At 41.7% G+C, this 21,634-nt stretch overlaps 1 protein-coding gene across 5 annotated transcripts in view; it reads left to right on the top strand.

Annotated features, from left to right (window-relative positions):
- scn8aa (sodium channel, voltage gated, type VIII, alpha subunit a) overlaps positions 1 to 21,634 on the top strand; it is a 41,456-nt gene that overhangs the window by 8,616 nt on the left and 11,206 nt on the right. For 2 of the 5 annotated variants that reach the window (XM_046397315.1, XM_046397317.1), the window contains exons 3-20: positions 467 to 585; positions 2,285 to 2,374; positions 3,039 to 3,167; positions 4,066 to 4,157; positions 6,986 to 7,207; positions 7,466 to 7,529; positions 7,714 to 7,855; positions 9,767 to 9,973; positions 10,069 to 10,350; positions 11,577 to 11,891; positions 13,453 to 13,588; positions 13,821 to 14,059; positions 14,961 to 15,134; positions 15,317 to 15,673; positions 15,819 to 16,292; positions 16,967 to 17,084; positions 17,636 to 17,790; positions 18,386 to 18,559. In XM_046397315.1, coding sequence (XP_046253271.1) covers positions 467 to 585; positions 2,285 to 2,374; positions 3,039 to 3,167; positions 4,066 to 4,157; positions 6,986 to 7,207; positions 7,466 to 7,529; positions 7,714 to 7,855; positions 9,767 to 9,973; positions 10,069 to 10,350; positions 11,577 to 11,891; positions 13,453 to 13,588; positions 13,821 to 14,059; positions 14,961 to 15,134; positions 15,317 to 15,673; positions 15,819 to 16,292; positions 16,967 to 17,084; positions 17,636 to 17,790; positions 18,386 to 18,559 — 3,489 coding nt within the window. Of the gene's footprint in view, positions 1 to 466; positions 586 to 2,284; positions 2,375 to 3,038; positions 3,168 to 3,768; positions 3,861 to 4,065; positions 4,158 to 6,985; positions 7,208 to 7,465; positions 7,530 to 7,713; positions 7,856 to 9,766; positions 9,974 to 10,068; positions 10,351 to 11,576; positions 11,892 to 13,452; positions 13,589 to 13,820; positions 14,060 to 14,960; positions 15,135 to 15,316; positions 15,674 to 15,818; positions 16,293 to 16,966; positions 17,085 to 17,635; positions 17,791 to 18,385; positions 18,560 to 21,634 lie in introns of all 5 variants that reach the window. The other 3 variants (XM_046397316.1, XM_046397318.1, XM_046397319.1) reach the window with 3 other exon arrangements.

Raw genomic sequence — 21,634 nt, 5'->3', positions numbered from 1 at the left:
ATTGCCATATTTTATTTAAACAATTATGAGGTTATCCACAGGAAGAGGTTTGCCTGCCCCTCTCAGATTTGCTCCTTTTCTCCTCTTGAAACCAACAAAGCCATGAAGTGCAGGATGGCACTGAGTGAGTGGGACAACATACCAGCATTAGAAACATCCTGGCAGCCATTTACAGGCTGTTCCAAATGCGTTTCAGTTCACTTTATGTGGTATAACTTATGACTGCACATAGTATCTTATTATCTGCATATGCATATGATTCGTACTGCATGTATGCAGAGAACATGTACACAGTATGCATGAAATAGGATAACATGGTAGTTTATGTATCAAATGCAGTTGGTTTTGGTAAATGTTTTTTAAATACTTGTGTCATAGAGCATCTGCTGATATGTGATATGTGTATGTTTATCCGATTTTTAATTGACTAATTCTTTCTCTTTCTCTCTCTCTCTTCTCTCCACAGACATTTATAGTGCTAAATAAAGGGAAGACAATCTTCCGTTTTAGTGCCACACCTGCCTTGTACTTCATAAGTCCTTTTAATCTGGCTAGGCGAATAGCTATTAAAATTTTGATACATTCATATCCTTTTACAGTGGTGTCTTAACAGTAGAGACAAGAGTATTCTGTTCATGTGTATTATTCATGATAATATGTTCTATTTTTCTGCTCTCTGATATTGATGTTTCCTGTCTCTGTTTCTATTGGAGAGGATACAGACAATTGGTACATCAAAGTCAGAAACATGTGAAGGTGGCAAGTCACAGATTTCTGAAAATGGTGATTTCTTTACATGAAAGAGGAAACAGTCGGTCATGCAATAGCCATTTTGTCATTGTAAGTGAAGGCTAGCACAAAAGATGAGTCATCCTGAGTGGTAAACCAGGCCAGATCTTTTAAGTAAGCCTGTTATGGTTAAATGCTGTGTCATCTACCTCAGTAACCAGACTGAAGACTTGAACGTTGTACTCCGCTTTCTATAGAAAGCTGTCAAATTTAAATTCACTTCAAACTGGAAAGAAATCATTTTTAGACATCAAGATGAAAAAGATCAAAAGAATATTTTGCCGAAAATTGTTAAAATCTGCTTATTGATTTTCCACCACTGGTGAAAACGACACTGAAACTGATGCTAGAGCCCATCCAGCACCTGTCCACCGGCTATGCTTATAAAATATGTGACCAACAACCAGCAAACCATAGAGATACCACCATACACAGACAAAAGTGTAAAAGACTTAGCACTCTTTTCCTTTAACGATGTTGGACTTGCGTTGGACAGTTTTGAGAAAAAAGTATCAAAATCGTGGTTGTAAAATAGAACTAAATAATGGACCCAAAGATGGTGCCCGTTCTAAGTTTTTTGCTTCAGGATCTACCTCCTGGTTATGTGGCTCCCTGAATGTGACCCTGCCCTCAGGTTCCTGCACAGCCTGTTGAATGTACATTATGAAGACATGACAGATTTATCTTAAACAAAGTTTTAAAATTATAAAACCTCCATGAATCAACAATTCAAGATAGAAAGAGTCAGAATGGGGGCAAGTGTCCTCAGAGGTCTCTTTTATAATGGTGATCTATGGGAATGATGCTTTTTTTGGCCACAGGGGAACTTTTTTACAAGAGGCCATTGGGAAAAGTTGGAATGGTACCCAGGTCTAAGTACATTCCTCAATTAAATTGCTTAACTATTTCTACTCTTGGATTACATATTTTATATTCCAACATCTTTAAATAGTCATATTATAATGTGTTTTTTTGAAAATGATAGAATTTTACTGCAGTAAAGCACCACATTATTATTCTGTCCCCACATAACCCTAATTTCATCACATTCTTAGCCAGAAGCCACAGCTATCATTGACCTCCGACTGCCTTTAAAGCTAATTCTGAGGTTCTCCTCCTCATTTCTTTGAGTACCTCTGCAGCCTTGAACAGCCTATGCAGCTTTGAAACACACTATTGTTTTTAGTCATGCCATTGTGTTTCACCTAAATATATACTATTTAAATATTTCATGGGTAAAATAATGGCCTGTGTGGTAGTGAGCACCCATAACCACCTCCTGTTAAGTGCTATGAGTAGGTTTTATGACATTAACTCTTTATATGTTGAGGTTGGGTGGACAACATAAATCACATTAGATGCTTACTGTAGGCCACAGGTACTATACTTTCTTTTTTGCTTTGTTTTATATACTTTATGTTCAGTGAGGTTTGATGGGGTACATGATGTTTGTGATTGTCTTTATTGTCCATATTTTCCTTAATCTGCTCCTCACTGCTTTCAGCATGATCATTATGTGTACTATTTTGACCAACTGTATATTCATGACCTTTAGTGATCCTCCCGAGTGGTCAAAACAAGTAGAGTAAGTATGCAATTAATATATTAATATTAATATTCACTCAGTAGTATAACTGCATGCTAACCTCTATCCTCAGTTTGTGATTATGGTTACATTGGATCGCAGATTTCTTGTCTGGTTTCTCAAAAAAGATCAAAACAAAACGAAACGTATCACCATTCTGAATATTTCTAAAGAAATAAATGAATACCAGCATTTTGTTCTAATTAGTAAATGTTAGCATGCTGACAAGCTCAGCTGAGATGTTGAAAATGGCAAACTTTCTACCTCCTGAACCTCAGCACGCTAACTGTAGTGAGCATGTTGGCCGACGTTAGCATTTAGCTCAAGTACAACTTCACAGACTTGCCAGCACGGCTGTTGGCTCTTAGTCCAAAGATTGTTGTGTATTTATTTTTTGGAAAATCAAATCAGCTAGGTCTGTGACTGGAACGGAATAGTGTTGACATAGAGGCACAGATTAGGACTGGCTGACAGCTGGCTCCAAACACATTTGAATAACAGTTAAGCTGAGTTTGTCATTCCAGATTTATTCTGTGCCCTATGCTCAACTTTGTCATTTCCTGGTGTTTTACCGGCTAACAAGGCTGCAGACATTATGATATGAGAGAGCTTTCATCCAGCTTCGTGAACTGATTCTGTCAACCTCTTTTTTTTTTTTTTCCAGGTACACATTCACGGGAATTTATACATTTGAGTCTCTTGTAAAAATCACCGCGCGAGGATTCTGTATAGACGGGTTTACATTCCTTAGAGATCCATGGAACTGGCTGGATTTCATGGTCATTTCAATGGCGTAAGTATTTTTCTTGTAACTGCGACTGTTAGTGAAAGATTAAATGAAATCATGGGCTCAGATATTTCTGCATTGTTCTTTAAAGAGGGTGGGTTATGAAACTGAACTTTTCGGTGCTATAGATGATTGTTCATCTTTCTGTCTATCTTACTTTTTTCTTTCTTTCTTTCTGTCTGATGACCCATTTGTGTTCCCTCCATTGATCTGAGACTCCTCTGGTCTTTCTCTTTGGGAATTGAAGGTTTCCATCCGACACTCTGCGGCCTCCCTGACAACACCCACACCTCAGTCCCATTCATCCGATTTATCTTTTTCATGTCATCTAAGTCTTCCTCTCATTTGCCTTTTCTCCCTCACTATACCAGAGTGTGCAACATTCAGTTTAAAGCCTAGTGTCCCTCCATCACTACATGTCTTCCACTAGTTTACATTTCAGATTTACATGCCTATACATGACCAAAGACATATGATCAACACCATGCAGAATACACCTTCGTTGTTTGTAGAGCTGTCACATAGCCCGTCTGAGTGTTAATTTAACTTTCCACCTCATATCTGCATGTAAATAACGAGCTGTTGTAACTGTGGTTTGATCCTGCAGGTATATAACAGAGTTTGTAAACCTAGGCAATGTCTCAGCTCTGCGCACGTTCAGGGTGTTGAGGGCATTGAAAACTATTTCTGTAATTCCAGGTAAGACAGGATGGGGCGGGGGATGGTGGGGCGGGGTTGGTGTTAGGTGTGTGTGTCTTTCTTTCCTTTTACCTTCCACCCTTCTCCTCAGTGGACAGGCTCTGTGAGTGGCGTCGTTTCCTCCTGGTTCGGTGGTGTTGTGCTCTTGGCGTGTGTGGTTTTTGTCATCGTGTTTGTTCTGTGTGTGATCCTTCCCCTATTTCAGATATATAACAGAGTTTGTGGACCTGGGCAATGTATCTGCGCTGAGAACATTCAGAGTTCTCCGAGCATTGAAAACTATCTCTGTCATTCCAGGTGAGACTCAGTTTAAACACTAAGGCTGATCCTCTCACCCTTTTTTTTCTACTCACTATTATTATGATTATGCTTATGATTTAAGCAACAGCAAAAGAATTGGAGACAACCATTTTTTGATTTACTTTTCTTCCAAAATTATCAAAAATGGTACTAATACATTTTTGATAGGCTTTGCAGTCTCCTCTAGAGCCCTCTAAAGTGTCTGCACTCTCTTCTGCCCCAGTAGCACTCTCATTATGAGGCTTGTTTCCAAGGCAGCTGTGCTTCTCTTCAGAAATAGCTTTTACCCTCTCCTTTCTTACCAGTTACAAGTAAATGCCCTGTTCTGAGAACTGTTGATAGAGTGTTCTGATTTCAGAGAAAAAATAATCAGATTGTTATGCACGGTATTCATCAGCTAACTGCAGAGCTTCTCAAATTTGATTACTATTACAAAAACGAAAGTGCAAGTGAAATTAAGAGTTTAATTATTTTATTGCACTTGTTGTAAACTAGTGTCTGAATTGGACAGAGAAGATTCCATGTGTTTGGGATCGAAAACAAACCTTGCATATGTCAAAGTTCATATGAGAAATGGCATAGCTTTAGAGAGATCCCACAGGATACATCAATTATTTATGCATGAAGACTGCCAAGCCTAGTTTGTGAACATATCTCTTATGCTGCATGATGCTTTTCAGTCACTTGCTTATACAATATTAGCCTACCAAGAGCTTGGCTGACAAATGGCATTGAAAGTTTGATTTGCCCCTCTTTTGTTTTTTAGTTTGATTATTGATTTTTTTTTCTCTCTTCTTTTACAACCTATTTGAATGATATACTGCACAGAAAAAGAAACAGTGTGCTCACATTGTAGAGGCTGGGGGACACAGATGGGATGGGTGAATGACCTCTTGACCTTTTTGAATGACACTGACCGCACATCTGTCTATCTATTGATAGTGGATGTAGAGCAGATGTCGTGCTTTGCAAACGAACCACTGTGGCTGGCCTTTTTTTAAACAGCAGATTCATTAGGAAATATAAAAAGAGTAATTCCTTGAGTGGAAATAAAAAGTGATCATTTTTGATTGAAAGGAACAGTTTGATGCAATTTCTGGCAGAGAGTTGCTTAGATGAGAATATCAGTACTATGACTCGTCATGTCCAGATAGTAAATATGAAGCTAGGCGAGCAGCTTAGCTTAGCATGCAGACTGTAAACAGGAGGAAGGTGTGCAAAGGTAACAGAATTCACTCACCAGCAAGCGCACCTAAATTTTCTCATCAACATGCTCTGTCCTGTGAAACAGAGCTTTCGTTTCTGTTGTAAACAAACAAGACATAGTGTGTTAGTTAGTGAGCTTTAGAGGTGCTGGTAGGCTGATCTTGTTTACTCTCTTCCCCTTGTTTACAGTCTTAATGCTAAGCTAAGCTAACCAGTTGCTGGCTATATCGTTATATTAAATGGACAGACATGAAAATGGCATTGATCTCCAAAAAAAAATTCCTTTTAATTCAATTCCTTTTCAATAATTGTCCTGGCCTGTAGAACTGGAATAGAGAAAATTTAGCTTTTCTAGTTTAAGTTGAACTCAGCTAATATTAATTTGTTAATTCGTGTCCTGTTAAATCCTGCTTAAATCATAATTCGTTATGATTTAAACAAGTCACTATTATTATTATTGGATCTTTTAATATAATATCCTACTACAACTGATATTTAAAAATATTTTGTTAATTTACTTGGCTCCATAAGCTCTTTTTGTGTACTTCCAGATAAGAAAAGTGGTTCTTAAATAGAAATTGTTCTTTCTTTTTCATAAATGACTCACTTCCTTGAGCTTATGGAGCTTTTAAGACCGCCTAATATCTAAGACTAAATTTAGATGATATTTTAAAAAAACATACAGTATGTACGTCTACTATAGCCCAGCGTACCTGCAGAGACCAAACAGAAAAAGGGAGGTGTGCGGGTCACCCTGCTTCTATTTTTGAGTTCCTCGTGGATCCATGTGAACGCTGCCAGAGGATGTCCAGAAGGTAAACTGATTACATCTTTAGTGAAGTCGTGGATGAGACAGACTGCAGGGTCACGGTATGGGGAGTCAGTGTTTTCCTAATGACACCTTTTACAAGACAGTTCAAGAAAGTGCCCACACTGGCGCTGGCATTGAATTGCTCCTGTTCAGCCTTGGAGTTTAAATGACCTGCATGTGGTTTCCAGCCCCCCTTGCCTGTGCCTCTGTCCTTCTCATGGCCCCCCTCGTTGTGCTGCTGTGCTCTATTCCTTATGGATTTCCTCTCACTTCTCTGTAGTCTTCCCCCTCTTTCTCACTTTATCAGTCATTGGCAGTTAAAAGCATTTTTTTCCGGTAATAAGCCGGTCATTTTGTTTCTGCCTGAAGATTTTCTGCCTGGATGAATCTGAAAAGAGTGGGAAGGCTCCTGAATATTTCCTGTTTGTTTTGTTTTTAGAGATGTTATGTATGTAATCTGTCAGTTTTGTCCAAAATGTATTACTACCTACATCTAAAATTTTTCAAAAATCTGCTCCAGTTTAAAATTCATTCATATAAATCCTCCCTTTTGTTAGTATGTAAAGCATAGAAAGTCATTACAATATCATAGATATTAACCTAATATTTAGGTGTATTCTTATATTTACATTCACCAATTAAAAAAAAAATATTTGCTTAAGCAGAACATAAAGGATATTACCAGAAGTTGTAGTTATAAAACATCATTTTAGTAGAAGCAGGCACTCCAGAGAGTCACACCTGGGGCGTCAGCATCTCCTGTATCACCTGCGTGGTTTGTGTACGTGTGTGCGTGGCTGCCCCCCAGGCCTGAAGACCATCGTAGGTGCCCTGATCCAGTCTGTAAAGAAGCTTTCAGATGTGATGATCCTGACCGTCTTCTGCCTGAGCGTCTTTGCTCTCATCGGTCTCCAGCTCTTCATGGGCAACCTGCGCCACAAGTGTGTGATCTGGCCAATCAACATCACCGAGAGCCACCTGGCCAATGGCAGCAAGGGCTTTGACTGGGATGAGTACATCATGAACGACAGTAAGTGGCGACACGGCCTCACCAATGGTGTGCTGGCAGCAATTTGGGATTATGAGTCAGCCCATATGCTGAAATGAAAAAAACAACATGTCATTTTGGCACTGGATAGACAAAAAAGAGCTGGTTTGAAATAAACTGAATTGAAAATGTATGTTCAAACTGGTCTCATCAGATTTACAGGCTGTTGCAGAATAAACATCTAGTTGCGACAGAAAGTGAGCGAACCGACTCATTGTGGCTGTTTGTTTTTTTCCTCAGCCAATTTTTACTTCCTGCCTGGCCAGCTGGATGCTCTTCTCTGTGGGAACAGCTCTGACTCGGGGTAGGTTGCCTTCCCTGGCCTCCTCCAAATGCTACCAAATCCTACCAAGACCTGCTGTAGCTCTTCCATCTATATGAAGTGAAATCAAAAATCATGCTGCTCCCATGCTTCTCTCCCTCTCTCTCCCTCTCTCTCCCTCTCTCTCCTTCTCCTCTCCTTCTTCTCTCCCTCTCTCCCCTCTCAGCCGCTGCCCAGAGGGCTACACATGCATGAAAGCTGGGAGGAATCCAAACTACGGCTACACCAGCTTTGACAGCTTCGGCTGGGCCTTTCTGGCTCTCTTCCGACTCATGACACAGGACTTCTGGGAAAACCTTTACATGCTGGTAAACATGATGTTGTTTCACAATGGGCACGTACAACATAAACAAATTCTCAAATACTACTGCCTATAAACAGTAAAACTGCATAGCGTCTCTGAAATGAGTTTTCAAGAAGATCAATTAATAATGGAAACTAAAATTGTGACCCAGTCGTCATTGCTGCCTTGTAGCATAGAGAAAGGTGTTTACTTACCTTAGTGAGGATGTTGGGTCAGAGCAAACAAGCCACAGTTCAGTTCTCTAATTGAACACGGCCACTCCCAGAAACTACAACTATTTACACATTTTTTTACTACTATGTGCAGTTGTTAATGCCAGTGCGTTTTTTTATATGGAAAGGAAAAAGGGACACACCGTACCATTAGCATAGAGTGGTAAGAAAGATGGCTTTTTAAGCAATAAGTCATCTACTATTTTAGTCTGTTAATGTTTTGTAAACACTGTAGGTTAAAGACAAAACATTATAGACTGTAGCAGATATCCTGGGAGACCTGGGTTCCCCCTGCAGAAAACACTAATCTGATACCAGCTCAGCTCCTCTGACTCCCCATTCTAGTGTGTGTCCTCAAGCACACAGCTTATGTGCACGCTGCACCTGCACTTCCCAGACAGAAAATGGTGGCTCTTTCTGCCTATAGTTTTCCCATGTTCCCACTTTGACTCTCCTCATATGCATAGTGTAGCCAGGCCCCATCCGTCCTGTCTGTCAGCCTGTACCACACAACGCCTGGGAGACACTCCTGCCTTCACATACGGAGGCTTTGTGGAAGGAAGGAAGTATTAAATATTAACAGCTCAGGATTACTATATGGCCAATGAGGGAGATGAGACCTGATGGGAGCATTCCAACTCATACTTCTATTTTGGTTCCTGTCTCTCTCTCAGTGCTCTCTCTCAATGCTGTACTGTACTGTATCTTTAGAATAATAATAAATATGCAGCAGTTTAGGTCTGATGTTCTTTGTCATATGTTCAGAAATGAAAAGAAACCTTAAGTATTTTCCTTCCCCCATGAGATTTGGGTATAAAGACAGTAATTTTCACTCCTAATCAGTTGGTGCTTCTCTTGTTGACAGTGTTGTGTTTTATACACTTCCCAGCATTACATGTCAACTACATTCATAATTGATGCGTAAGGGAATTTCACTTGTCTATCCCAGGAAGTCCATTCTTTTTTTTTTGCTCTGCTCCCCGAAAAAAATTGTCTGACTTTCGGGAGGCCTGAAGGAGGCTGTTGAGCGAAAACATTTTTATTCCAGGCTGGGATCCCTCTGTCACACTACGATGCTCTTAAATACGTCTGTGAATAAAGAAGAGTAAGAAACATGTAAGAAACATTAAGAAAACAGTTTATTCAAGATTTTTCCAGAAAGTTCTCATTTATTCGGCTGTGCCTCTGCAGCTAAGACTCTTTATTTACCCTCTCCACTGGGGATAGCATCCCAATCCATCGAAATTGCTTGGCTGTGCGCTGGCTGGTATAGTGTGCATAAAAAAGTAGGTCAACATTCAAATCTCATGGCTCTCCCCGACCAACAACACAACCTTGGGTTCATGCTGAGAGCCCTAGCAAGCGCAGAATATAAGATTATTCATATGCAGACCAAAGACATGGTTGGTTGTGCGTCAGTTCATCATTTTTATGAGATGAATGTAGAGTTTTCAAACATTTTAAATGTAGGTATTAAAGCTATGTTTACGTTTCTTTGAATTTTTTCTGAGTTGACATTTGTCCACCTGCTCTCTTTTCCCCACCAACATCTTACCATGTTCATTTCTGATGAGTCATTATGAGCACTGACGTCGACACTGAGCTTGACTCTGAAGATTGGGGTTATGTATCAGATGTCATGAGTGTCTCTGCTGTTCCCTTACCCCATCCCCTCTCCCCCAACTTCTGCTGCCTTCTAACAGACTTTGAGGGCGGCGGGGAAGACCTACATGATCTTCTTTGTGTTGGTGATCTTTGTGGGGTCATTCTACTTGGTGAATCTCATCTTGGCTGTGGTGGCCATGGCCTACGAGGAACAGAATCAGGCCACCATGGAAGAGGCCCAGCAGAAGGAGGAGGAATTCAAGGCCATGCTGGAGCAGCTCAAGAAACAGCAGGAAGATGCCCAGGTCAGCCCTCTACATGACGGAGCACAAAACTATCCCTGAGTCATGTTCGATCATTCGTTTTGACTTCATTTGTGTTTGCTTTTTTTTTTCTTTAGGCTGCTGCCATGGCAACCTCAGCAGGCACTGTGTCAGAGGACGCGGTGGAGGATGACGGAGGAGGGCGTCTGTCATGCAGTTCCTCTGAGATGTCAAAGCTCAGCTCCAAGAGCGCCAAAGAGCGGCGTAATCGTAAGAAGAAGTGGAGGCAAAAAGAGCAGGAGAAAGAGAAAGGAGACAGCGAAAAGTTCGTTAAGTCTGAGTCAGATGATGGCAGCAAGAGGAGCCGCTTCCGTTTCCCCGATAATCGCCTGGGTCGAAAGTCTTCCATTATGAACCAGGTGAGGAAAACAAGGATAATATTTGGGCACGTTGAGTCATTTATATGCATTTAATTTAAAGGGTCTGTTTATATATAAATTATAAAAAAACAAAACAAAGCATTTATTCTCAGCTTTATGTGCAGACAATTTATGATGAAACTGAATCAGGTTTATTAAGTACATTTTCTGTGGAAATACATTTTGCTTTTGAGTTTTTCATTGTGAGATTTGAATGCTTTGAGCACTGCCATGAAACTCTACTTAACCTCCATTGTTCTTGGTGGTGGGCAGAAGTCTCATTCAATTCAGCATATAAAAGTGAAACTAGGTGCTTTTCTAGATACCAATAGAGATAAGAAATAAAGACCAATAGAGAAACCGACTATTTAAGCCTTTTGAGGCTGAGTGGTAATTATTAGTGTCAAACACAGAAAGAGACCCAACAAGACCATAACATCAAAGCCACAGAATTAGAATAGAGATGTTTTCTTGTCTCTATGAATAGAATATAGATGTCAGATGTCAGTGAATGATGTGGCTGCAGGTGTTTTTTGGGTTGTTTTTTTTTTTCCATTGTCAGGTGAGGAATATTTTTGATCAAGAGTGCTGCTAGTGTAAAGTGTGGTGTTGCACCAGCTGGCATACAGAGGACCATACAGTAGCCAGAGATATGGAAACGCATGTCCAGGTCCTGAATTATTCACAGCGATTACATGAATGTTTCAGAGGAAGCAATTCAGGCAGCTTTGTTTAGGCTTCACTTGGGCATCACTGAATTTCACTCACGGTGTTTTTTTTACTTTACATTCGACATCTGTCCATGCAGATATTAATTGTCAAAAATGTGATTTCAGTAGCACTAGAAGACTGTGTGTGCAGCTATAATAATATTCGGATCAATACTTACCTCTCTACCTCTATGTCATCATGCCGTGTTGTTTCAGCTGCCTGTATCTCTGTCCTGTGTGTGTGCATGACCTTGACAGTCTAGGATATCACTGACCTAATTATGTATTTCCCTCTTGTTTATTAAGTCGCATGATTACTCCAGCAGAATATGGCTCCTCAGGGAAAAGCATCCTGGTTGCATTAAATTTCCCATACCCCACAGATGTTGTCTTTCATCATGACCTCCAGAACTGATGACGAACAGCACAAAATGATGGTGCAAATAATAGTAATTCAGAACTGGACTACATCACTCACACAAACGTCACCTCTCCTCATGCTTCTTCTACCTCCAGTCCCTCCTCAGTATACCCGGCTCGCCTTTCCTGTCCCGCCACAACAGCAAGAGCAGCATTTTCAGTTTCAAGGGCCGCGGCAAGGACGTTGGCTCGGAGAATGAATTCGCCGATGATGAACACAGCACGGTGGAGGAGTGTGAAGAGCGTCGGGGCTCCCTGTTCAGCCCCTACCGGCGGAGCAGCTACAGCGGCTTCCACGGGAAGAGGAACAGCACGGTGGATTGCAATGGCGTGGTGTCGCTCATCGGCCCTGGGCCTGGTGGACGCCTTCTGCCTGAGGTGAAAATAGATAAGGCAGCTACTGACGACAGTGTAAGGAAGTCAATGAGTAGACCTATCTAGGCATGGCCCCCCTCTCGTCCGTTCCTTTTCTTTCTTGCTCTCTATCCCCTACTATGTCATCTTTGCAAGTCCGTATGTATCTCTTGGCTAAGCGCTCGCGCCTCCCCTCCCCCAGCCCCCGCAGTGTATGCTGCCCTCCGACAGTAGGCAAAGGATGGAGAAATAATTTCATTCAATTGTGAATAAACTATAGCCAATTTGAATTTGCTAGGTTAGTGAAACTGGGTCTATCAGTGACTTCCAGGCAATTTTTGTTTTTTGATTTTAACTATGAATGTCAATGTTTTGAATGTTCATATCAAAATATTTATTCAAACACGTACCATATTCTCACTGTCATACAGCTATTAAACAAACAGACATGACTGTGCGTCCCCTCTGGCCCATCAGATTTTGGCACATATATGGCTATGGCTATGTGGCTAATTAATGATTACTACTCAATTTACTGTGACCACATATCTGTTTAACACACTCTAGCAACGGAACAGCATTTCTGTTAACAAACAGCATATAATGATGAGTTAACATGCTCCAGTGTGTTGATGTGTTCCTCCTCCAGGCATCCAGGTCCTCTGCTAGCCTGTGTGGGTAGATCTACAGTAGGAGGCGGAGGAAACAGCGGGGACCAGCACTATAGAGCCACAGACATTTTTATCTGCTTCCCTAATATGCCGTTAATATCCTAAAGCAGATACACCAGTAACACACACCATCCTATCAGGCCTTAACAATATAATTTAAGAATAAAAGGAGGGCTGCTGTCCTTGTCTGTCTTTACCTTTCTCTGTTTACCAGACTCTCCCTGGTCAACATTAGTGAATTAGATGTGTCTCATTCTAGTTAGCATGGTAGATTTAAACTTAAATTGAAACAAGCATGACATAGACAGTTAGAACAATGGCTATGGTGTCTGTAATTTCCTCTCCTTCTCTTTGACTTGGAGCATGCTCATGCATGACAAAACTGGATGGATCTGAACTATCTGCCTCCTCTTTTCAATGCTCTTGACTTGATGGTTGCAATATAAGTTGTATGGTTTCAAAGTAGGAAGATACATTAGCATCAATTTGCAAGTGACCTTAAACTGGCCAGATTTGGGAGACATTTTGTAAAGATAACCTAATGATTATATTGCAATGGCAGCAAAGCCTCCATTATTGCATGACAGGACTGAAAATGCATTCATGCAGAAGCAGTTCTCCTTGCACAGTATCTCACAATCCATTTATTATTTAATCGGGATGAGCTAATTACATTCAAACACAATTAGGTCAAGTAGCCCTAGACCACTGCTCCCACTTTGGCTGAGACCTGCATGCATTTACAGCATACACACATCTTCCTCGAAACCAGTATTGAGATAGCAAAGGATAAAAAAATGCCCTGCCCCCGCCCACAAAATCTGATCCTCAAATACTTTTTCCTGCCAATGCTGTTGTGCACTTCCCTCCGCCGGCCACCGGTGGTGATGTGGGATGGTGTTCATGTCCTCTCCATGGGTGCTTGATTCTTCCTCTCCTCCTGACAGCCAACTACTGAGGTTGAGGTGAAGAAGAAGCTGTCGGGCTCCCTGATGGTGTCTGTGGACCAGCTCAATACCTCCTTTGGGCGGAAAGAGCGGGCCAACAGTGTCATGAGCGTCATTACCAACACACTAGTGGAGGGTACTGCCACTTTAACCCAGCTATTTAACCTGCTCTCTCATTATTTTTAACTAGGGCTGCTCTCATTGTTTGATTAGTTTGACATGAATTTCCTGCTTTATCTGCTTTGCATATCCAACAGTACCAGATACATACAATGCATACAATTTTTTATCATTTTATACCATTGCATGCTGGATGCTCAGGCACGCATGTGTTTGATTTTAATGTATGATCCGCGCTATGTCTTCAGAACTGGAGGAGTCTCAGCGCAAGTGTCCACCATGCTGGTATAAGTTTGCTAACACATTCCTGATCTGGGAGTGCTCCCCCATGTGGATTAAGATCAAGGAGATTGTAAACCTGATTGTCATGGATCCCTTCGTGGACTTAGCCATCACCATCTGTATCGTCCTCAACACCCTCTTCATGGCCATGGAGCACTACCCCATGACCCCCGACTTTGAAGATATGCTGTCTGTGGGCAATCTGGTGAGTGGCATTCTTTTTGTTCTTTTATGTTTATCTGATTCACCGCTTAAAGATCTCCCCTGCATCTTCTTTGCAGCTCACAGAGAGATGTTATTTTTGGGACTGTAATTGGCAGCCCTTTCTTTGCTGATTCAGAGTTGAAAAGGGAAAAAAACATGTTCCACCACCCCTCTCCTTCTGCTTTCTTGTATCCATGCATTTCTCATTTCTTCACATACCCGTGCACACGTGTTCCCTGTCTTCTCCTTCATCTCTTTTTCTTTCTTCTGGTTAAGTGGAGTTGCTGTTTGCTTCAGTGGGACCAGTCTGTCTCTCTGCTGGCTGGCTCACTGGTGGGAGGCCTGCATTAATATTTCATGGCGCCTGATCGATGAGCTGCTCTAAAATGGTGCCTGAATAGTGGCTTCTATCGCTCAACCTTGCCTTTTTTGAGTATTAGCATTTTTAAGGATGCTGAGTAAATTCTGTGCCATAATTGTTGTAAACACACACATACACAGATCCCTTATATGTGATTACATTTTGCATTTATTCATTACGTAGGCTCTATGATTGAGGACACCCCTCAGTAATTTATTAGGGCTGTTACGAGCTCACAGGAGTGCCATTTAATTCTTACTGACACACACGCACACACACACACACACACACACACACACTAACTAGATGTTCTGGCTCTTTAAATAATTGGATGCTTCCTGGTTTTATTTCATCATTGATATGCAGTTACCACACTGGTAATAAAACTGAATGCATTGTTGTTAATAATTCCTTGAAGTCAGAATGCATATGCAGATATGACTGATTTCACCACTCATGCTTCCCATTCTCATGTGTCCTGTGAAACCCGGTGCTGAGTCAAATCCATTTGTTCACAAGTGTTCTCTTTTCTACCTGTCAGGTGTTTACAGGGATTTTTGCAGGCGAGATGCTTTTCAAGCTGGTGGCTATGGATCCATACTACTACTTCCAGGAGGCCTGGAACTGTTTTGATGGTTTCATTGTGACGCTGAGTTTAGTGGAGCTGGCTCTGGCTGATGTCGAAGGCCTGTCTGTCCTGCGATCATTCCGATTGGTAAATGCTCATTTTAGCTCCTCTCTAACAAAAACAAAAAAGGCATGCTAAGTTAACATCTTTCCGGACAACATTCCTGTGTGCTTATACTGCCTATACCTCAGTGAAGTGAAGCTGCAAGTTAGTAAAACTAAAATGTTATGACTGAAACGTATCTTTGCTTTCTACCCACCTCACGTCAGCTGAGAGTGTTTAAGCTGGCCAAGTCATGGCCTACCCTCAACATGCTGATCAAGATCATCGGTAATTCAGTGGGAGCCTTGGGGAACCTGACTCTGGTGCTGGCCATCATCGTCTTCATCTTTGCTGTGGTGGGAATGCAGCTGTTTGGCAAGAACTACAAAGACTGTGTGTGTAAAATTGCTGCTGACTGTGAGCTGCCCCGCTGGCACATGAACGACTTCTTCCACTCCTTCCTGATTGTCTTCCGCGTGCTGTGCGGTGAGTGGATCGAGACCATGTGGGACTGCATGGAGGTGGCGGGCCAGGCGATGTGCCTCATCGTCTTCATGATGGTCATGGTCATCGGAAACCTGGTGGTGAGTGTCCACACTGGGAGGCATGCAAGGTTTTTCAGAGTTCAGAATTCTTGGTTCTTTAAGCCATCTGTAAAAAATTAGAATGAGGTCAGAGAAAAAAAACACTCAGCATCCAGTTACTAATTTCTTATTGTTTGTCCAAAAGGTGTTGAACTTGTTCCTTGCCTTGCTACTGAGCTCATTCAGTGCTGACAACTTGGCTGCAACTGATGATGATGGCGAGCCCAACAACCTGCAGATTTCTGTCATGCGCATTAAGAAAGGCATTGCGTGGACAAAATCGAAGGTAAGGATACTGATGGCCAGTCTGCTGAAGAAACCACCCATGGAGGACGAGCAGAAGCCTTTGGACGACATGTATGATAAGAAGCTGAACTGCATCGCCAACCACACTGGGGTGGACATCAACCGTGACCTGGACTATGCTAAGAATGGCAACGGCACCACCAGTGGTATTGGCAGCAGCGTGGGCAAGTATATGATCGATGAGGACCACATGTCGTTCATCCACAACCCAAACCTGACCGTCTGCGTGCCCATAGCTGTGGGAGAGTCTGACTTTGAGAACCTTAACACGGAGGACTTCAGCAGTGAATCGGACAATGAGAACAGCAAAGAGGTCAGTGAGGGGAGTGCATATGTTATCCACTTCTAGTTTATCACACAAGTATCAAGTTTTCATGCAGGAAATGACAAAAACAGACTAAAATCTGTAATGTACGTAAAAGTAAAACCATTATTTTCCAAGCGCAAACTAATGTGTTCTAACGTGTAAATACTATAATGCTCCATGTGTTGTTGTTTTTACTGTGTAATCCTCAGCTGTTCTACATGCAGTTTCCTCTCTCGAGGATAGTAAAACCATGGGTGTGGCTGACTACTCTGCACTGGTCAGACAGCAATAAAACTCCATTATTCAATAGGGTTATCGAGAGTGGCAAGAGCAGGCAGGCAGTGTGGATGAAATGGATATCTGCCGACGTGTGTCTTCTGACAAAATGCATTTAGAAGTCTTTCAGAGCAGATGATCTGTCATTTGATATTCCAATTCAGTGTTCATGTGGATGATATGTGATGTGCTATACTGTTATGGTGTTCATCTCAATACAGAAAAACCCTCTCTGATCAAATTATGCCTGAGGTTTTCCCTTTTTTAAGGCTGAGCAAACACAATTTTTGGAAATAACTTGAATTACACATTTTTCTGTAATTAGCTTAGATTTCTTGGATATGAAATACCAACTAAAGTGTGTGTGTGTGTGTGTGTGTGTGTATGTGCTCATACGTCTGCAGCTCGATGACACCAGTTCATCAGAGGGCAGCACCATCGACATCAAGCCAGATGTGGAGGAGGTGGTGGTGGTGGAGACGGTGGAGGAATACATGGAACCAGAGCCGTGTTGGACAGATGGTGAGACCCCCGCTCTTATTGCACCCATTACCTCCACTTCACAGCACAGAGACTTCCCTGGGCTTGGGGGGAATGAGAGGATGGACAGTTTTATTATGAAGGATCACTCACCCATGTAGACTCCTCTCTATTTGTCAGTCTGTCGAACCCATCTGTGATGCTTACACTGATACATATACAAATACATATTATCCAGATACATATGCAAAGATAGACTGAACTACATATAAATAGGCAGATAATTATTCTTATATAAAGCCTGGTGTTTCTTCACTACAGAGGTGTTGCTATTTGATCTCAGAAACATTCAGGATTTGAGCTTTGTAACCTAGCTATTCGATGCACATTGAAAACAACACACAGACTTCAAAATGCATGCAGAGGTATAAAACGCCATCCACTCTGGATATGCAGTAGAATTTGTACAGTTCCTCCAAAAAGCCCATGTATTCATTTACAGAAAAGTCTCAAACACTGGACTGTAATCTACCATTACCGTTGTATCTCATTCAGCTACATCAAATGCTGTCTCTCCTCCTGTATGTTCTCAGCTTGTGTGGCCAAGTATAAGTGCTGTGATGTTGACATCACTATGGGCTGGGGGAAGAGCTGGTGGTTCCTGAGAAAAACCTGCTATCTGATTGTGGAGCACAACTGGTTTGAGACCCTGATCATCTTCATGATTCTCCTCAGCAGCGGTGCCCTGGTAAGGAGGCCCGTGTTCGTGTCTGCATCCTGTGCAACACCAGAAAAAGACTTTTAAAACATAAAGAATCAAATGTTTAAAAAAAATCTTGAGACCATCTTAATCGCTAAATGAACACACACATTTTGCTGACTGGAGAAAATCCGACCCGGATAAAGACTTAATAAAGCTGACTCATTAAAACTAAAGGTGTTTCACAGCTGACAGCGTGAAGCAGTGAGGACAGAAAACAAGTTGATCAGTTTGGTTGCTAAATCTTGCGGGGTTGTGGGAGGGGGTGCCTGAGATTAATGGACTGTACCATTAATCTAACAGGGAACCTATTTCTAGGCACGGAGGCTGGGTGGGGGCTTGTTCTCAAATGTGTCAGATGCTACTAAAATAAGACTGCTGCTAATCTACATTCGTCCTGAAATTATTTGAAATATTTTATGCAAAGCAGATTTTCTTAATCTAGTAAATCACTGTTAGCGCTCAGCAATGAGCGGCCTGTGGCGCTGTAAACAATTCCATTAGTGGGATCATAAATCATGAGGTGTAATATTTCCCTCGCCTTGTTCGCGGTAGCTGATGTATGCCTTCTGTCTTTCTGCAGGCCTTTGAAGATGTATACATTGAGCAGAGGAAGACCGTTCGGATCATTTTGGAATATGCCGACAGGGTCTTCACCTACATCTTCATCCTGGAGATGTTGCTGAAATGGGTCGCCTATGGCTTTGTCAAGTACTTCACCAATGCCTGGTGCTGGCTGGACTTCTTCATTGTGGATGTAAGTCTCATTCCTTCCTCCGTTTCCTCTGTCGTTTGTAGAGTGGAAGAGCAGTTATTTGGTCCTCAACCACACCCTGGTCCAACAGCAACACACTGGTACATAGACTACAGAGCTAATGCCTATTTTTGCTGTATTGACCGTAAATGTAAAATTGTAATTTGTTTTTTTTTTCTTTATTAGGTTGTTACAAACCACATCATATACTATATAGATACAGAATATGATGTTTTGCAAGTCAGTTGAAGTGTTGCTCCTATTGTTGCCTGTTGGGTGTGGTTTGGTTTGAAATTTCAGATTATTAATTGAAGATGTGCTTCATGATGTGCATTAGGTGAGAGGGTATGTTGCTTAAAATAAAGAGGACTCTACATTTAATTGTATTAATGCCATAAGGACAGTGCTTTACAAGACTGTATTGCTGTCCATTTTAAGTGCACACATGCCAGTCACCTTTTACGACATCAATCAAGCAACAGTCCCTAATTTCACTTAATTTATCACTCTGAGATGCTTGAATGCGTACAGCAATTATCTGCTTCTGAATTAAAACAGGAATCTGTCACACCTAATGTTTTGAGACAGAATTAGAAGAAGAAATGATTGAAATTTGAAGACATGGCTATTTAAACACAGATTATAAGCTGCCAATCAATAACCAAGCTAGTCGCCATATTCAAGTCATGCTCGGAGCAACGGGACGTGTCAAAGATGTGTCTCTGTAAAGCTGTCTTTGCCTGTGTCTCTGACCTGTAAGATGTTTGATATGTGCCTTTGTCCTCTCTCTCTGTGTACTTCTCTGCTCCTTGTGTCAGTCAAGATTGAAAGACAAGAACAGGGAAAATTCTTCTGTCTATTCTGTGGTAGCTACCCATATTATCACGATTTAATTTGACTGATCCTGAGATGACATAATGTTATATCGTGTGGGATTCCAACATGGGCAAGAAATGACGGGATAATGTCTAGAGACTGAAGCATAATAATTTGACATAAATGCCAAATCATGGAGTGATCTGCACTGAGTGACAGAATTGGATAGAACAAGAATTTCCCTGACTTCTGACTTTCTCCTTGAACTAACCACCTCTCCGCAGTGTCCAACACCTCAGCCAATACCTGTGAATGGACTCCTATCAATGGCCGGAGGTTGCCATGTTGGTTCATTGTAAACTCCTGCATCCCAGACCCCATGCAGCAAACACTTATTTATTACATACCATAGATGATGTACACTCTTGCAGTTTACATTCACGCATTTTTACATTTTAGAATTTAAAATGACACATAAGCATATACACTGTAAACCCTACTTTTACAGTTGAAACATAGAGTACACACACAGAGCTTATAGCAATTATAACCACTTACACACACACTACTGATTCCATTGTAGACTCCCCTCCTGTAGGTGTGCTGTCAAGCCCAACGCTTGGCACAGTGCAGGGCGCTATGCTTCCCAAGTTGTGAACATGTTACAGAGAGTGACATCCCTCCTCCCTCCTCTTTCCCCCGTCCTCCTTTCATTCCCTCTTGAAAGTGTAACCTCCGGAATGTGGTGATATTGTGCTGAGATGTAATGATGGTGGGTGACAGGCGGCTGGCGGTAAGTTTGGTCTTCACTAGCGCTCCCCCTCCAGAAAAAAAAAGAAAAAAAAAAGAAAAGCAAAGGAAACAAAGAGACTTGTGCTTTATGAGTCTGGGTTGTGTTGTGGCCTGACTGTGCCCCTGCCGTCCTGTGTTGTGGGGTGAAACCATTGCCATGGACTCAAAAAGGGGGGGCACCATCATTAGACCGGCCTGTATTTTTCTCTTAGTGTGGATGTGTCTGTCTCTTTGCGTGAGTGTGTTCCTCCTCATTTCCCTTGTGTCACCGCATCTTTCTGTTACCCATTTGATTTGTGTCTTTCTGATTTTCATTATAAGACTGTTTTGGTATTTTACTGTGTATTAGCTAGGAAATTGAAAAGGAAATGCAGTGTTAGAGCTAAGTTAAGAAAGAAACGGCAGGATGGCAGCATTGTTACTGGAGAACCCAACCAGATATATAAAGTAGTTGATTTTTAATCTTTTGCCTGCATTGTAGGAATAAGAATTCATATGTATCTTACAAAATAACTTGCATAGACAAGTTTAATCATGATACTGAGTCGCATGAGTGTGAGGACCATAGGTGTCATACTCCATTCATTTTTCTTTTTCACTCAGATTATTATCATTGTTTTGTTGTGTTTTTCCCTTTGTTTTTAGTTTGTTTTATTTCTGTTTGGTTTGTGCTGTCGTCATCATGGGATCACAGCCCCAGATGTCATTGGCCTTGCCTTGCAGAGCTCTGTGAGAAGGACGTTGAGGCGCTGAGGTCACTACCACACAGCTGGCCCAGCAGGGGGGCCGGAGGCCAGGCACCCCAAAGGGGGGCTCTCCGAGGGGTCAGGCTGAAGGTGACAATTACCCCAAACACTGTAGTGTAGATCCAGGCAAAATCTTTATTTTACTGTCTCCTCACAGCTGCTAGCTTATTCATAGTCAGAATTATTGATTTGAAAGTGGCTTTGTGCCAAGGAGTAAGTACAGGATCTAAATAGAGGCCCCATCCAGGATATCCTGGATCCGATTTTTGAACACGGTCCAATATTCACACGTACAGTAAGACGTCAGACTCCATGCTGCCGCCTTTTTTTGCGTTCCAAAAGGTTGAAAAGATAGTCTTTTGTAATCTGTGTTGATTATGGTATCAGTCAAAATGAAGATTTTGCCTGTTACATACCTCCCTCCGTGACTTTGGTAAGCTTTGAATGTTGTGTATTTCATGCGGTGAGTTTGACCAGTTGGTGTCGGTGGCTGGTTGGAGGTGCTTTCACACGTGTTCACTGTTGATATTTTTCCTTATTTGTAAGGAACTGGTACTCCTCCTGTTTCAGTCCTTTCAGCCTCCACTCTGGAAAAATTGCAGTTTGGAAAACATAAAAAGACTCCCCTGAGGATACAGTCTCTGTGATCATGAAGCCTGCTTCTCTCTATCTGGCTGAAATTATAGAGACTTTGAGCCTAATGCTCACACAACTGCCCACTCTC

The sequence above is a fragment of the Scatophagus argus genome, chromosome 8 (assembly GCF_020382885.2).
Source record: "Scatophagus argus isolate fScaArg1 chromosome 8, fScaArg1.pri, whole genome shotgun sequence".
Taxonomy (NCBI): Eukaryota; Metazoa; Chordata; class Actinopteri; family Scatophagidae; genus Scatophagus; species Scatophagus argus.
The sequence above is the reverse complement of the archived record's forward strand: the minus strand, read 5'-3'. Positions and strand labels throughout refer to the sequence as shown.